Source organism: Acanthochromis polyacanthus, chromosome 16 (genome assembly GCF_021347895.1).
Source record: "Acanthochromis polyacanthus isolate Apoly-LR-REF ecotype Palm Island chromosome 16, KAUST_Apoly_ChrSc, whole genome shotgun sequence".
In the NCBI taxonomy this organism is placed as follows: Eukaryota; Metazoa; Chordata; class Actinopteri; family Pomacentridae; genus Acanthochromis; species Acanthochromis polyacanthus.
The window spans coordinates 10,788,134-10,806,185 of NC_067128.1; the positions used below are offsets into that span (position 1 = coordinate 10,788,134).

The window sequence follows — 18,052 nt, forward strand, 5'->3', positions numbered from 1 at the left end:
TAAATTTTTATTTATTGTTACTTTTGTGAGTTTCAAGTGATTTCAGTGAGAATTGTGGGTTTTTCCTTCTTTAACTGAGGGGTACCAACAATTTTGTCCACGTGTGTATGTGTGACATGGCTCATACCTCATCGATGTACTCTCTGGGAAGAGGTGCACCTGCTGACACCTACAAATACACAAAAAAATAATTGCCCGCTTCTGTAGCATAACACAAAGCAATGTCTCAGTTAGCATATTTCCACTTTGTTTTTGATCACATTTATTTGGAAGATGGAACCGGTTTTCATGGGATAAACAATGCGGCACAAATAAATACCAGGAAATGCTAATCAAATTTTTATAACCGTTTTAATTATATTAATGTGGACCATTTAAGTTGTATTTTCCCATGGAGAACAGCACAAACATCTAGAAGTTACAAAATCTAAATGAACGCTAGCTTGAGCTATCAAATGTCGTTCATGTGTGCACTGGGGCTTACACCGTGTGTTATTCTCACTGTCTATATGGATGTCAGGACACAGGCTGAAAAAGTAAACACCTGAAAGGATCTGACTGAACCGTACAGAAGATTTGTTGTTAGTTGAAATGTGCATGGAAAGGCGTGCAACCTTTAGTAACCACAATAGATGGCTAAACTGTCAATTCTGAGTTACAGCTTTTTAACGGCAAAGTAGTTTTTCATGACCATTAAAAGCACGTTACTCTTGCATGACAGTCCCAGATGCTAGTTTATTTTGGAGTCACACAAGCACATATATTACTGAATTCATCTGCATCATCATCACTACTCTGCATTGCATGTCATATTTCATAACAGCATGGCAAAAAGAAAACCAGAAAAATGTGAGGTCTCCAGCTGTATTTATCTACATAATTCATACCGATTTCATGTATTGAGGTGTGGTAACGGTGCTCGGTTAACTTACATTTGGACCACCACCATGCATCTTCAGCGCTCGAACTGTCGCAACCAGCACCACCACATTGGGCCTCAAACCTGAAGCTCGGCATTTGATGTTGAAGAATTTCTCCATCCCAATGTCTGCTCCAAAACCTGCTTCAGTCACTGTGAGGAAAGAGACAGGTTTTCACTCAAAGCAAACATGAATAGAAATCAAATTAACATGCCGACTAGTAAGTTACCGAGTTTGTGTTCATGAGTTGAAAACAAAAGCAGAATGTAAGAAGATGGTGGTTAAACAATGATCTGTGCACTAAAACAAAGCTATAGCAGCGGCACTGGGGAGAGAAAAGGACATGCTGACTTGATTATGTGCTGCCATCTACTACATTCATCATTTGTATCATCACTGCAATGTTTACTATCATGTTCTACCAAACATGACTTTATAACTGTATATACCAGATGCAACAGCAGATTAGGATACCGCCTTTTTAGAGAGTAAAAACTTTAGATATATTGTTATTCATTGTATATATATATATATATATATATATATATATATATAAATAAAAAAATACATGTACATATAATACACTGCTTCAAAAAAAAAAATCCAAGGAACACTTGTTAATCTAAGTATTGCATCAAATCAGTGAAACATGTGGGATACTGATCTGGTCAAGTAACTAACTGAGGGGCTTTTTAGTCAGTTTCAGCGGCTTTGGTGTTTATAAAATTAACAGATGCTCTAGAGGGGTAACAATGAGACAACCCCCAAAACAGGAATGAGTTTACAGGTGAAGGCCACTGACATTTTTTTCCTTCCAAATCTTTTCAGACCGTTTTTCACTAGTTTTGCATTTGGCTAGGGTAAGTGTCAATTCTGGTAGCATGAGGCGATACCTGGACCCTACAGAGGTTCCACAGACAGTCCAACTCCTCCAGGATGGCACATCAATGCGTGCCATTGCCAGAAGGTTAGCTGTGTCTCCCAGCACATTCTGAAACGCATGGAGGAGATTCCAGGAGACAGGCAGTTATTCTGGGAGAGCCTGACAGGGCTGTTGAAGGTCCTCAACCGATCAGCAGGACAGCTATCTGCTCCTTTGTGCAAGGAGGAACAGGATGAGCACTGCAATAGCTCTACAAAATGACCTCCAGCAGACCACTGGTGTGAATGTCTCTGACCAAACAATCAGAAAGAGATGTAATGAGACGGTCTGAGGGCCCAGTGTCCTCTAGTGCCCGCTGTGCTCGCTGACTGGCACCGTGGAGCTCGGCTGACATTTGCCATAGAACACAGGAATTGGCAGGTCCACCACTGGTGCCCTGTGCTTTTCACAGATGAGAGCAGGTTCACCCTGAGTGCATGTGACAGGCATGAAAGGGTCTGGAGAAGCCTTGGAGAACGTTACGCTGCCTGTAACATTGTTCAGCATGACTGGTTTGGCGGTGGGTCAGTGATGGTGTGGGGAGGCATATCCATGGAGGGACGCACAGACCTCTACAGGCTGGACAATGGCATTCTGACTGCCTTTAGGTATCAGGATGAAATCCTTTGACCTACATTGGTGCAGTGGTCCTGGATTCCTTCTGGTGCACGACAATGCCCAGTCTTATGTGGTAATAGAATTCATGCAGTTCCTGGAGGATGAAGGAACTGATATCATTACCTGACCCCCATGCTCACCTGACCTGAATCCAATAGAACACCTTTGGAACATTATGTTTTGTTCCATCTGACACCATCAGGTTACTCCTCAGACTTTCCAGGAGCTCAGCGATGCCCTGGTCCAGTTCTGGGAGGAGATATCCCAGGACACCATCTGTCGTCTCATTCAGAGCTTGTCCCGGCATCATCAGTCATGCATACAAGCACATGGAGGCCATACAAACTACTGAATACCATTTTGAGTTGCTGCCAAGGAATTTCAGCAAGATGGACCAGCCTGCCACATCAGTTTTTCACTTTGATTTTGGGGTGTCTTGAATTTAGCCCTCCTGGGGGGTTGATAATTTTCTTTCTCAAACAATGTGGCACTTTTCATTCCTAACTCATTAACCAGTCCATATCAATGCTAATATCCAGTTTGTTTTTTCCCCGTATTGAAATATGATGCATTTTCAAAGTGTTCCTTTAATTTTTTTGAGGAGTGTATTTTAGAGTTATACTGAAAAGAGAAAATGCTGTGGTCACTGTTTTCATGCTACCATCTGTTTAGTAGTGATACATACTCTGCTACGTGTGCGGCAAACAACGTTAAGATTATTGTAAATACTTGAACTATTCTTCTGGACAAACTATGTGGAGACACCATTTCTGAAATGGAGCAGGTTTCATCTTCTGTTCAAAAAAAAAAAAAAAAGGTTTCATATATGACAACACATATGCAGACAAATATATCTATAATGGGTCAGTATCAGAAGATAATGTCATCGATCGACACATTGGGCTCTAGACACGTGAGCTTAAAAAAAAAAAAAAAAAAAAAAACGTGGAAAAAGAGGTGAATCAGTTTTCTCTCCGAGGTGTATTTGAATAATGGGTTCAATGAAAGGGCTCTCAAAGAGACAGAGGGCCTCTGATATGGACAGCCCTCCACACAGGCCTCTTGAACAGGCTCCAAACAAAGCGAAAAGTCCACCTGGAATGACTGTCTTGTTAAGACAAGGTCTCCTCTTACTTGTGTGTCGCACCACCATACTAAAACACACTGGTGGGCCAAAACCAGAACTTTAAACAAAGACTACTTTAACTTAACTTTGATTTTTATAGTTAGCTGAAATGAAAATAAATGCATGTATACAAGAGCTTTCAAGTTTGTTTCCATGTTAACTCGGATGCTGTTTGTACTGAAAATGCAGATATGGATGTTACATGATTTACAAATGAATCAATAATTAGTCTGGTACAATTCACTGGACACCACTCAGTTTGGAAATAAGTGACTAAATTGACTGTACTACAGCTACTTATTTGTACAGTCCAATATAGGTTTTATTTTTAATTGCTTTGTTTGGTTAAATGCATGTGAAACAATACACAGCTATCCCAGTGAAATTAATCGGTCCAAAAGCTAAACTCAATATACGTAGTGTAAAGTGCAGTTCTGTTTCTATTTAAGCTCGTGTTGACAGGCCATTTTCCATTGTAGAAACTTGCGGAGGAAGATTTAACCTTTACACACATTTCAACCTCAAGAAGGCTCCTGTAGGGACATTTTTGGCAAGAGAAAAGTACTTGTTATAATGAGCGCCACCTTTGCTCTCTTGGTGATATTAAGTAGCAGTCTTCTCTCCAACATCAAAATTATGTCTGGCATCTATTTGTCAGTTTTGGTGCATGTGAAGGTACTGTCACCATCATAGTGGACAAGCAAGGAAGAGTTTGACTTATTTTGAATGATGAGTAACATTGCTTCAACCCCTTTCATAGGGAGGAAGCTTCACCTGTGATGTCAGAACTACCAGCAAATGCTGGCTGGAGTAATGATAAAGAAGTTTCCAAGAAAAACGCTCTGAGGAAGTGTCCCACTTACTGATAAACCTCATGTCATCACAGAGCAGGGGTTTCCAGATTAGTAACCTCAAGCTTCCATCTGCCAGTCAGTGTTTATGAGAAATGAAGTCCAGTTTAACTCTAAAGCTCCACAAACTCTTTGACGACGAAGAAGACCGAGCAAGCCTTCAAATGTAGCACGACTTTCTGTCAGTCATAGAAATGAAGTTTGTTTTGACTTTCTCCCACAGGTCCACATAATGTAGTAGAGTCTGCCAAAGTGACCTCATGTTAAGAATTCATGGTACATGGGTAACAGCTGAACCATAAACAGTCTAAAACAGACCATGTTTTGCAACAGTCTGGCTGAACCCATTTGTAATAAATTACTATTGCAAAAGTAATCCCAATTGAAGTATTATTTACACAATCATATATTAACAAAAGATCAAGAAACCTGTCCAAAAATACACATGTTCAATCAGAAAAGAATTTATAAACAAAGTTAAATGACAGTGAGATCCACAAGCATATTCACTGGATGAAAGCGAGAATCAGCAAACAGTTACATAAGAGAACACGGAGGAAGAAAGACTGAGGGGCTGGATTGTTTTAACAGCCAAGGTTTATTATCCTAATTACCATTTTATTATTCTAATGAAAATGTATTAGCTTTAAAGTTGCATTCCACCAAAGCATGAGTGCTGCTCCAACTAGAGGGTTGGGCCAGACCAACTAAAAACAACCTTCTTCCACACTCTTCACTAGGCAGTCCTGTAAACATCTGTGTGACTGCCACATGTGTTTTCATGCGTGGGCAGCCTGCCTGACGAACACAATGACCAACAGCTAACCCTTTTAGCATTTAAGGTGATTAAAAGGATCATAAATTAATGTGACCCTAAACCATGTCTGCAAACAAATGAAGGTGATAAATTCTATGTCCTGTAGGTTTGTGCATGCACAAGATTCTATCTGTACTTTAAGTGCACACTTAATAGAGACCAGCTAACCTGTCACAGTTCCAGGAGTGGCATCAATTCTACTAGGATGTAAAATCCATTATGATATAGATTCTACACAAGAAAAGGATAAGCCTATAAAATGTGTGTAGATAAATTGTTAAAGAAATATACTACGAAACATGACAAAGAAGAAAATCAAAAATATTAGTTCAAGTGAACATTATGCACCAGGCCTTTGGAAAGAAAAAGAATTTATTGTCGCTCAAAGTGTCTTGACACTTGATAAAGTAAATCTCTATGGGTTTAGTGAGAAAACAAGTGTTTCCATGAGGAAATACATCAAGCTGCTTTGTTTGGTTCAATGTATTACTTGTGAAAGCATAATTTACTTCTTGAGACACTGCTTCAAGGGAGGGAGGGAAAAGATGTGCAAAGACACGAGGAGCTCAATTAAATGATAAACTGTTCTGGGCAGAAGAAAAGCTAAATGATGTTGGAAAGGGAATAAAACGATTTCAGTAATAGGACTTCAGTTTCTAGGAAGATAAATGACAATACTGTGGTTAAGCAGAAATTGTGGTTTGGGGCCTTCATCATTTGCATCGTAAAAAGTATCTCTGCTCAACAAATAAACTGAAGAGTACAAGAACGCAGCGAGACTATTTGGTTACAAACCCGACAGAGCGCAGCGTTTCTCATTAGCGCCACACTAGAGCGCCGCATACTGAACTGCCTGCCAATGAAAATCACATTCTTACGTACAGTGTTTGCGGATATTTCCAAAAACTTTTGTGATCTCCCACAAAGTGAGCACAGAAAAATTCATACCGTGAACACCCAGTCCAGCACAGCAAGGCATATTTAAAGGGAAAGCAGAACAGAGAGCTAGTGTGCAACAACAGCAAATACAACAAGGTTCCCACTACGGCACCACACCAAGCAGGAGGTTGACCCAAGAGGAAGTTGTAAGGAAACATTCACAAGCTTTTGGTTCTGTGCAACAACCATGAACCATCCAGAGAGCCAGAGGGGAAGAGGAGGTCCATGTTGTAATGAACAAGGCCTAAGGGAAAGCTGGATGGTGGACTACAAGTCAAAGCTTTGGTACAATCACACCACTCAGCCAATAAAAACAGAAAAAAAATGCTGGAAAGTAGGCTACATCAACAAGACCATCTATATCCTGTTAAGAGTTTTCCACAACAGTGAAGTTGCAACATACAGTTCTTGCTGTTACAAATTACTATGTTTATTATTTCAGCAATTAATCAGTTGCCTTTCAAATGTCAGAAAACGCATCCTTCATTATTTCACAATTCCTTAAGGGTCTTCAGATTTCTTGTTTTGTCTGATCAGCTGTAAAAAGTAAGCAATGCAGCCACTCATGTAAATGAAGGGGCCTTTTTTCACCATATCATTGTCAAAATTGGTGATTATCTGTCATCCAAATAACTTGTTAATCCACAAATCATTCCGTACCGCTTCTGGAATCAATCCATCAAAAACACCATGTGAAAGCTGTATTTGCAGCTTCCAGGATGCACTTGTTTTTGTAGAGAGTGCAGATTCTGGTTCAATAACCAAAACAAGTGGAAGAAATATATAAAAGAAATTTTAATGCTCAGTTAAACTAAAATTACACAATACAACTAATGGAGGCCAAAATAGTGACTTTTTGATGTGGGAAAATGTTAGCATCAGGGGCTATCTCTATTCTGTACTCCAGACAGTTAATGATACGAGAATCACACAAATCTGGCATGTGGGATTCATCTCCCAGCAGTCCCCCCCCTCCTCCAACCTAAGGGAACATTTTAGGTCCAGATCCTAGTGACCTGAAACACACTACAATAATACGGAGCATGATGAAGCATGGCTACAAGTAACTTCATTATCCCTAGAGATCTCCCGAGTTCACAGAAAGTTCATGTACTTCCTTTGTCACGAGTAGAAATTTTAGGGTGAATTGATCCGAACTGTAAATTCACAAGGACAACCACAGCGAGTGAATAGTCTTGACAGTAAAGCACAGAGGTGCTGATATGAGGTAACAGGAGTGCAATGGGTGTTTTGAAGACACCTGTGGATATACCAGAATACTGGCTGAATAGATGAATTCCAGCCTCCAGAAGCTTGGCAGAAGAGTAACGTTACAGCATGACAACGGTCCCAAATGCTATGTCAAAATGAGTTCCTAACGAACAAAAAGGTGGAAAAATAAACATCTATAATCTCACTAAATGTACTGCCCGACTTAAAACCAAGGGAATTAGGGCATTTTTAAAAGAAAGGTAGAGCTACACAACTCTGCCAGCAAAGAATTGAAAAAACAAAACAAAAAAAACCAAAACATTGACGTATAGCTCCAGAAATCTGTGCAACACGGATATCCTCCACACAAGGACGATAAAGTCTGCCATGAAAAACAATGGTAGACAATACAACGGAAAACATAAAACATTTAAGTTCCAGTAATGCATGGTGGTGGACTACTGCTGGATCGAGTTGCTACTGTGGGGCTCGTAATTTTAATATAGCAAATCTAAACTCAGTTTTTAATTTCACACAAGAGGACATACCCTGCTGTTCAACTAGGTTGTTATGCAATTACTGTAACTTCATAAAATTATGATATATTTGACATTTAAGTGATGTTGCACAAGGGTTTGCTCACTGTTATATACCGTTTGTGCAGACATGTTTATTTTGTTGAACTTCTTTGCTATGTTATTACTCATTCAAGAAAGCAAATAGCCGAGGATGTTTGTATTCTAAGACAAGAGGGGGGAGTAGAAGGGGAAGTGAGAGGGGTACATGCATCCCAGCTGCCAGGGGAGAAAAAAGGAGGGAGGGCGCGTTCCTGGCATACCTGAGAGTCAGGTAACAGACAGACAGGGAAGGAGGGAAAAAGACAGACGAAAACAAGTGGGGTGGAGAAAAGTGGAGATATAAAAACACATACAAGCCTCCCAGCTTTTCTGCTTCACGATGTGAAGGCCAGCTCTCTGGCCACACATGACAAAGCTACAGATTATAGTTTGGGTAAATGTTGTGCATCGTCAACCTTTGCTTTTATGCAAAAAATAAATGTGTCGCACTCAAATATAAGACAAGTTGATTTGCATGTACATAAAATACACCTGGCAAACTCCAGACACACACGTTCCAAACATATTTCTGCAGCTGAAGTAAATGAAGAGACAAAGAGAGCAGCAGGATAGATACAGATAAAAATGAGAATACGTAAGTATGCTTCGACATCAAAGGGATCAGTGTGGTTTACTCTAAAGCATTCCAGGGGCTCTTAAGATTATCGACCTGCTTCCTTCCTCTCTCCCATTTTTTTTGTTTTTTTTTACACAATCTTTTGACCAGTTTCTTAGAAAGCAGGACTCCAGAGCAACATATTAGTCCCAGAGGCAGGGAGACCAGAACTAGAAATAAAACAAATGTAGGGCAAAGGTTGCAACAGCAAAGGAGAAAGCTGAAGTTCAAATTGTAATTTATGGTTTAATCTCTCCTGCTGAAAAAGCTTACGCTTTAAATGCCTGCCCATCTGAGTCCCAACAGTTAGGATCTTCTTGTCGATCATCCTCAAAGGTTTCATGCTCGTGTGTGTGATCTGTATGCATGGACTGTGCTCTTACCCACAAAGCCGTCCCGTCCAACCAACTTCAAAGCCAGCTTGTCTGCCAGCACCGAGGAGTTGCCATGGGCAATGTTGGCAAAGGGCCCAGCATGGACAAACACTGGCGAACCCTACAACAGTTACAGGGGCACACAAACATGCAGGAGTAGTTGAGAAAACAGCCACAGAAACTCAGCAGACCAAGTTTAAATAATGACTAATCACTTCTTTTATACTAAATTCAGCATCTTTCAGTCAAGCTTCCAGGACAAATATCCAAGTGTGGATGCACTTTGGTTGGCAGTGTGTTTGTCTAAACAGCAGTCACGCGTTAAGAGGTACTTGAGTGACATGCCAACCTGACTGCGGGCCAAACTTTCTTCTCCTGTTGGTTTGGATTACTCTCTAAAGGCTGGAAACACACACAGACTAAAGAAGTACTTCAGGCGCAAGATTTGCTGTGGTCATGTTTACAGTATGACTAGATTTGCGTCGTGGCTACACTGAATACGTAACATTTCGCAGAGCAGATGTGCTGCGGAGCTTTATACTGGCTGCAATTACAGAACACGTATTGCATAGGGTTGAGGCAAAACAAGGTGGTGAGCTTTCATTTTGGGATCGTTAGGTCTTCAGTTATTGCATCCAGCAGAGTGCTGTGGAGCTGCGTAATGGATAGGTTAACACCTACACACTCCAGTAGACTGGAAGGGATGAAGTTTGGAAGCAACTGTTAGCTGACACTGGCAAAAAAAACAACAATAAAAAAAAAAAAAAAAAATCTACAGGATATGTGGAGTGTTCTGGCGACCTGTCCAGGGTGTCCCCTGCCTTCGCCCGAGTCAGCTGGGATAGACTCCAGCACCCCCTGCGACCCTAGTGAGGATAAAGCAGGGTATAGGGAATGGATGGATGGATGTGGAGTGTTGGCCGAAGACATCACCTTGCTTCTTGAAAAATTGTGATGGACGCAATCATTGACATTTCATGGAGAAAGTTAAAAAAAAAACAAAAAACTTCCAGCTGCAGCTCTGGTTACAATCATGATTTTTTTTTTTCCCCTCAAAGGAGGGGAAACTACTATTGCCTCAGACGTTTAATAGCTGGCACGGAGCAGGAAAAAGAAAAAAAAACAAAAACAAAAAAAAAAACACCGAATATGATTGCCAAGGGAGAGTAGAGTCTTTAAGATCAAAACCCTTCGGGGGGGGGGGACAAAAAACAAACAGCGGCGAAAGCCAGCTGACCTATTGTTACACTCAATGTGAATTCCTTAACAGAGAGGAAAAAGGAAGGATGGAAGACCGAGCATGATTTTCTAAGCTTTTGTTTGCATACCTCTCCCTGCGCCTGCATAAACAGCCTCCCCTCGGAGGAGTAAATCAGCCATTTAACAAGGCTTTGAGAAAAGCTGCCAACTTGTCTATTTGCCCATGTAAACCAGAACTACAATTCACAACAGCAATTTCTTTACCAACAAAAAGAGGGGCTACATGGAAAATAGTGGAAAGCGAAGGGAAAATGGACTTTGATGGGCACACTATATTGTGACAAGAAATAATCTTTTAGCACTATTACCCAACTAAACAACATGTCCTTCACTCATTCACTGGAAAGTCCGAACACGTCAAACATTACGTGGCTTTCCATCTGTTTCCAGCCCCTGAACTTTTAACACGACCCATTTCAAAATTTTACCTCATTACACATCTGTACAGAAGGAAACGGTTCATGACATACAACAGCTACAACAGGGTGATAAATGCAGGAATAAGTGACAAGTCCAGTGTGTCACCTCTCCAGCTTTTGAACAAGAGGGTTATGAAGGCTCGGAAGAGGGACGAACAAAAACAGGAAGATGGCGATCATGTCAGTACTTTTTCCATTGTGTGCATCTCTTGTGTTGTTCACTCCACAAGCTGTGAAAAAGTGTTAAACTACTAAGATATTACCAAGCCTTTACTGTGAGACAGCACAAGGCCTGACTATCTACACGACGGTCTACTGCCTCCTATGTAGACAGGATGTTTGAAAAGCTCACAGAATAACTGAGGGCACGTACACAGGGAGTGAAATCAAAAACTATCCCTTTTCTTCTTGCGCCATGTCTCTCCTAAACCCTGCCTCATCTGAGAGTCTGAAACAACACAAATGCGAGCTGCAGCACACTTACACCAGCTTTCATATGCCAACTCTATTCTCCTGAGTGCCTCTGTATTCACCACAATAACAAATGAAGAGAGTACAGAGGGCACAGGCGGTCAGGCTTGATGGAAAATTCTCATGAAGCTCTGAGGCCCGGTCGGCTCCGATACCAGTTCCCTGACCAGAATGACAGGAAACCCACACAGGAAACAGTTTCATACAACAGGACTGTAATGCTTCCTCAAAAAAAAACAGAAAGTAACCAAATCTCTGCTGCATACAACCCTCCACCCCCTCTACAGCCGTGAAAACACAGAATCTGGGACAGTCCGTGTTTATTTTCCCCACCCAATAACCGTGTAATCAAGCTTTTTGTTCAAAACCAACAAGGAACAAACAAATGAAAAATAGCCATATACGACAGAAGCAGAAACAAAAACTTATCAGAAGCACGATTCTTAACATTGTGCTAAAAAGCGTTTTAACTACATAAATCAAGCCACCAGAAAAAATACGCTTTGTGCAGCAAACTTTTGACCCGTGTGTCTCAGGTTCAGTTAAGTGTACAGTTACAGCGTTAACTTAAAAAAGAAACCAAATATCTTTGAATGTACAGACTCCAACACACTACCCATAAGCCAGACTGACAAGATAAGAAACTACTTTACAAGAATGGTTTGTTGAATATGTTTTACACCACCTGAGGAGAACTTATGTCAGCAACAATATGTCATAAGTCTAACCTTCTATGTCCAATTTCTGCTTTTATGCCAAGTACCACCATCATGCAACAATGATTCCCAACTTTGTGAAGGCTTTAAGCCAACCTACTGGTTTTGGGGCTCAATAATATATTAATATCTACAGAAAATATGATGTGAAAGTTAAGGAAGCTAGTTAAAATTACTTAAATTGTTGATTAATAACCAATTCATCATTGTGGTCCAAAAAAAAATCTTAAGTCTCAGGCAGTGTCTTGAAAGTAAACAAAAAAAGCCCAAAATTCACACTTAAATATATTTTTTGTTGATTAACTAATAATTTGACAAGAGTTTGATGTTTTACTCTAGCACAGAAAAGCGTTACGCCACAAATTATCTATGTGTGTGCATTACATACATGTGTAAAAATATAATATAAACATAGGTGTGATCACATATCCATTCATCTTAAGATAATGTCTAAACCACAATGAAAGCCAGATGTTGTGAGGCAGAGTTATGGTATTGTCATCACACCCAAATTAAAGTGTTTCCTAAGCGCAGCTGCATGAAACTTTATCGGGTGGATCTCCTGCCTGAGAGCTCCACCTGACAACTGCACAGTACTGAGCTGTCATTAAGATGAAGAGCCAGAGGGGGAAGAAGTCGATCTATAATCCTTTCTTGAAAGCTCTCAGTGGAGCGCTTTTCTCCTCCTTGCTTTTCTCTCAGCAGAGGCACCCTACGTCTTCCACAAGACATTCATCAGAAAATATTCAGCTAAGCAGGATAATGGCTATTTAAGTGGGGTTACATGCGTGTCTCACCTCAAGGGTCTGCATTAACGTGGGCTTGATGGCATCTTTCATTAGCACTGCCAGTGCTCCGCTCACACCCTGACAAAGGGGAAGAAAGAAAAATGAGGTTGGGAGTTGGAAATAAGAAAAAGTCATCAGGATTCAGACAAAACACGACCCTCACACTACCCCAGTCGTCGGCTACTAATGAAAAATTGAGCCACAGTCCATTTGTAAGCTTCTGTCTTTTATATATTAACATGTTGAGTAAAGTTTGCCACCCAGATAATGCAGAGTCAGCAATTTCTGTTTAACACACAGTCATCCACCATATCCCCGCTGGCTTGGCTTTAAGGTGTGGTGATGGTTTTTTGCATCCTTACAGGGGATCCTCTTCAGCACCGACATCTGTGGGAAACCAAAACCAGCTGACCCTACAAAGTGATTTGGTGAAAACCCTGCCTAACCTCTGAAACGGAGCTTTTCTTAACAATGAAACCATAATAAACACTGTTAGCTTAATTGTTTAACATCAATGAGTAGTTGTCATTCATTACTTCAAGTATTTCTGCATTTGATTTAGTTTACATTTCTTCACATTGCATATACTCGTTTTAAAAATTTTCCTTCCATTGTCAGTGATTGGTCTTCATTTGTTAAGTTGCAAGTAAGCTCTTAGTCACCATAATACTGTTTTAAATGCTTTGTTGTGGCTGGTCAAATCCTCCTTTTGGAATATTTCTGTTAAAATAATTTGCACTTGATTCTTTTATGTCACGGGGTTTCCTTCAAAAGTTTCAGACAGTTTGATACAAGTCAAACCTTCATGCCTCTATAACTCTCCTCTTCAGTGTTTGACAGACAGAACTCTTTATTTATCTAATGTATAAACAACAGCTGAAGCTGACTCAGTGTTTTTGTTCTGTAATCCAGAGATGTTGCAATAAGGCAACTGTGACATTTCCAGGGGTTAAAACTCCCACACTCCTTGAATGACGAGACCACACAGTAACACATACGAGGTCCTCTGTGGTGACGGGCTGTCCGGAGCGGCTGGTCCCCACCACCATGCGAGCCAGTCTGTTTTTCATGTCCTCCAGGCTGTCTGCCAGAGCCAGGATGGCCATGATCTCGCTGGCCACTGCAATGTCAAACCCTGTCTGAAACGTGAGACAGGAAAATAAGTGTCATCTAAACTACCAAGGCAACAATTCTAAGTTCCTCAGATCTGAAAATTCTACCTGTCATTAAACAGTCAAAAAAAAAAAAAAAAAAAAAATCAGGTGCAAGTTTGTAGCTACAAAGAAAAACAATTTGTTTACACTTTCACAATGGAATACTTTTATCCCCTCATTCTGATGATTTTAACAGTTTTAAGGGAAAGAAATGAGCCTTTAGACCACAGTGCTGAAGAAATCACACTGTGGGAAGAAAACTGGAAACCTTCCTCAGACACCAGGTTGATCCCATGGGCAAGAGAATAAGAGTATTCTGGAGCTTTGAAATGATGACTGACAAAAAAAAAAAACATGTAACGATGCACATGTTTAACTAATTTTCAAGCAACTTTCTCTATTTCAATTAAATAGAAGAAATATGGAAAGAACAAGACAACATGAGTGAATTAAAGGTACACACAGGAAAGACTGGAAAACCAAAGAAGTCTCCATTCCATGTCACAAAAAAAAAAAAAAAAAGAAAACAACTTAAACCACATCCATCCTCCAAGGAACACACGATTTCTATTCCCACTCCCAGTGATAATACCCTGAGGGGCTATAGTGTGTCCAGCAATGGAGGAAGGTGGAGGGCAGAGGAATGAAAGGGAAACAGAATGGATGAACTGATGGCAGTAAATATAAGCATATGCTGAACTAGCTCAGAGGCAGCCCAAGGTGTGTGTGTGTGTGCGCATTTGTAGATGGGTGGGTCATTTTTCTCCTTTTCTAAACATTTGCTTTCACTTAAGGCTGCTTGCTTCCCATTGACATTTAGTGTTTATTTACAGAATTTCATTTAACCGTCATTACTACAGATATGGGAGTGAAATACATCTGGGCCGTATCAAGGACAAAGGAAGGTGTGGAGGGGAAGTGCGTGTGTGTATGGGAAAATTTTTAGTTATCGCTATGAGATACAAACGCATAAAAATCCAGGCATCTAATGTCAATTTAACAACAACAACATTAGACCCATTTGACTGAGTGAAAGTATTTTACTGGAATTGAAATCTAACATTTTAGATATTACAATGAAAGGGTGTAGTATATTTCACAATTAATTACTGTAGAAGCTTTCATATGCCCGTCAACATACGATACACAAATAAGGGGTGAAAAATATACAGGAAGTAATCTGAGGGAATCAAAATTGTGAACGAATGAATGCTGCCTACCTCTCTGATCTGTCCTTTTTCGGTGCTTGCCTGTCCTACGGTGATCTTCCTCAAGAAACGGTCATTGGTATCGACCACTGTAAAACATGACAGACACAAATTTTGTTATGAGATCTACAATTTTGAAGTTTTCAGTAAACAAATGTTAAATATGCATAATAATCACTATCCACAGTCTTGCACTCTGATAAACCGTTTTTGGTGTGTATGGTACATTCTGATTCATTTTAAATGCTCATCCTATAAGGGATTCGCCATCTAAAGGTCCCATATTATACATCTTTTCAGCTAAATAATGGGAGTATTACATGTCCCCAGAATGTGTCTTAAATTTTTAGTTCAAAATACTGCAAAGACGGTCTATTTCACAATGACTCTTCTAAACCGATTGTTTCAGTGTCTTCAGCTTTAATTGCAGCCGAGTTGCTCCTCTCCATGTCACTTTCACGAATAAGACTGTCAGTAATTGACAGCAGTCAACAGATGTAAATTAGTGAGACAGACTTTTCATACAATCAAAGCTAACAGTCACATGATGCGCCAATACCAAGGATTTCTTACTGATATGGTGAATATACTGCCAAAAATAAAAGTATTCCACTGGATCTTAAGTTGCTCAGATACACGAGTGCATGAACAGTGTTCACCATTGCAGCAAACAGAACATTTGCTGGGTTTTGTTTGAGTTAACAGAAACAGCTCTAGAAGGGAAATAAACCTGGTGGACTGACATAGCTGTTCATTCTGAGTGGCTCACCTGGACAAAGCAGGCAGTGAGGGAGCAGATTATACTAATTTTTAGCTGGATGTATATTGGCTCCTCCATTTCATTTTTGAAACTAAAAAAAAAAAAGAAAACCTTATTTGTGTGTAAAGTTGGGAGGCGATCTACTTGAAGGGGTTAAAGGAACGGCTGTGGGAAGCATTTACATTCTAACAGTTTAACTTTACACCTCCAAGTTTTTAAGATGTACAAAACAATAAAAATGGACTTAACCATATGAGGACCTTTACAGTCCCCCCACACACACACACTCCCCACTCAGCACTTAGACTTTGATAATACGGGTGAAAACCAGTTACTCAATGGCTATACCGTTATAATCAGCCAATAAAAACATGTTAGTCAAATATTATCATGCTGGTTTGGTAATGACAGAGGAAGTGAAAAATATGGTTTGTTTGATGAACAGTCACACCCACAAAACATTAGGCGGTAAACCTGTTTTTAATCTCCAGGGTTCGTCTCTTTAGAATGCCCTCTGGAGCCACTAGAGTAAGTACCATATCAGTCATAGCAGCCCCCAGCTGGTTGTTCCCACCAACTACTTTAAACCAACATGGCTACAACTGCAGTTGCTATGCTATAACTATCATGTCCTGTTGATTGTCTTGTGACTGACCAATGCAACACTTCAACATTTGAGACACTAATCTAATACGAACTAACTTTAGAATTCACAATATCAAAATGGAAAACGCGTTCAGTTTCAAGACTACATGTGACATTACTCAGGAATGGCACAATAAGACATACACTTATGGAGCATGGGATGTTTGTCAAAACATCTTTGCTCTAAATTACATTTGTGTAAGTCATGACAACGCTTTGGATCAAGAATATGCCCCAGTGCTTACAGATCAGAAATCAGACTGGGTGCTCTGCAGCAAGTCTTCCCTTAGAACATCTCCACAGTACACAAATATCTATCACATTTCCAGTTCACCACTGTATGCTTGACAGCACATAACTTCACAATTTTGTTGCAGAGGAAGCTTGAAAATAGTTAGTTTTGCACAAAAAAAAAAAAAAAAAAAAGACTATAAACTAGGAAAAATAGCATTTAATGCATTACAAGCATACAACTTGTCCTTTAGTTGGAGCTGTGAGAAACAGTTGAACATAAGAATTTTGAATTTCTGTGGTTTTCACCATCCGTGTTAGTGAGTCAGGCTGGATGTACAATTGTAAACAAAATAAGTACAGAGAATTAGTATACTTGTAGAGGTACCTCTCTGCCAGGTGATCTTTGAAGGGTCAAGATCAAGACGTACAAAAGTGCTGATTTCTTGCGGTGAGAGAGCTGCGGGGTCTGTTTTAAAGATGCCAAGACGCTGGAATCAGAGAATAAAGACCGTATGATCCTTTCTGGAAAAAGAGATGCTTTTGACATTTGATACTGTATGACAATTTATACATTTTATTTCACATGAAGGAAGTCTAGTCCTGGAGACACATTATCATCCAAGCATGTAAAACAAGTCCAGACTAAACGGCTACAAGATGATCGACTCATTGTCAGGTTCAATGGGAGTGCTCTACTTAAAACAATCTTTATCTCCTACTCTATTAAGGGCAATAAATATTTTATAGTGCTTTTAACTTATCAAAAGATTTTCCTGCAACAGGACAAACACTGAGTTAACTTATGTTCAAACTTTTCCCTCTTGCATTCATAACATCCACCATATCTTCTTAGTAAGGAATACATCAATACAAAATAAAGCATTACTCATGCTCACACAAACAGGAGATTCATTACACAAAAATTATCTGGGGATGAGGCGAACATTGAAGATAAGGGGGAGGAATTTAAAATAAGTTCACTGTGGCCCCCTAGTGGACAGAATAATCTGTTTTTATGTGAGCTCCATATTCAATACTGCAAGTTAGTAACTGCTGTTGACAAGTGATTCTGGCACTGCTGTGTTTAGACTTACACGTAGCCTGGAGATCTGAATGGGTGAAAATCTTCTGACTCCATTCACTGAAGGGACCAGCCTATTAAACAAGGCCTTGGTGGAATTGGAGAAAACAAGAATGTTATTACACACTTGCAAATTAAGAACACTGTCAGACTTTGGGAGCCGTCTAAGGTTAATCCTCTGAACCCCAAGCAGCTTTTGGCCATTTTACTTGTTGTCACATATTTATGGACTGAAATAATTTTTCACTGCAATATTAAACCTTGCATCTCTGTGGGAACAGTCCAAGCATGGCTAGAACTAGTG

General features: G+C 40.0%; 1 protein-coding gene across 1 annotated transcript in view; it reads right to left on the minus strand.

Annotated features, from left to right (window-relative positions):
• Positions 1 to 18,052, minus strand: part of mthfd1l (methylenetetrahydrofolate dehydrogenase (NADP+ dependent) 1 like) — a 47,476-nt gene that overhangs the window by 17,099 nt on the left and 12,325 nt on the right. Inside the window, exons 15-22 of the mRNA XM_022198231.2 lie at positions 17,762 to 17,836; positions 17,053 to 17,155; positions 15,041 to 15,117; positions 13,665 to 13,805; positions 12,676 to 12,744; positions 9,022 to 9,133; positions 933 to 1,072; positions 128 to 169 (exon numbers count right to left, since the gene is read on the minus strand). Coding sequence (XP_022053923.2) covers positions 128 to 169; positions 933 to 1,072; positions 9,022 to 9,133; positions 12,676 to 12,744; positions 13,665 to 13,805; positions 15,041 to 15,117; positions 17,053 to 17,155; positions 17,762 to 17,836 — 759 coding nt within the window. The remainder of the gene's footprint in view (positions 1 to 127; positions 170 to 932; positions 1,073 to 9,021; positions 9,134 to 12,675; positions 12,745 to 13,664; positions 13,806 to 15,040; positions 15,118 to 17,052; positions 17,156 to 17,761; positions 17,837 to 18,052) is intronic.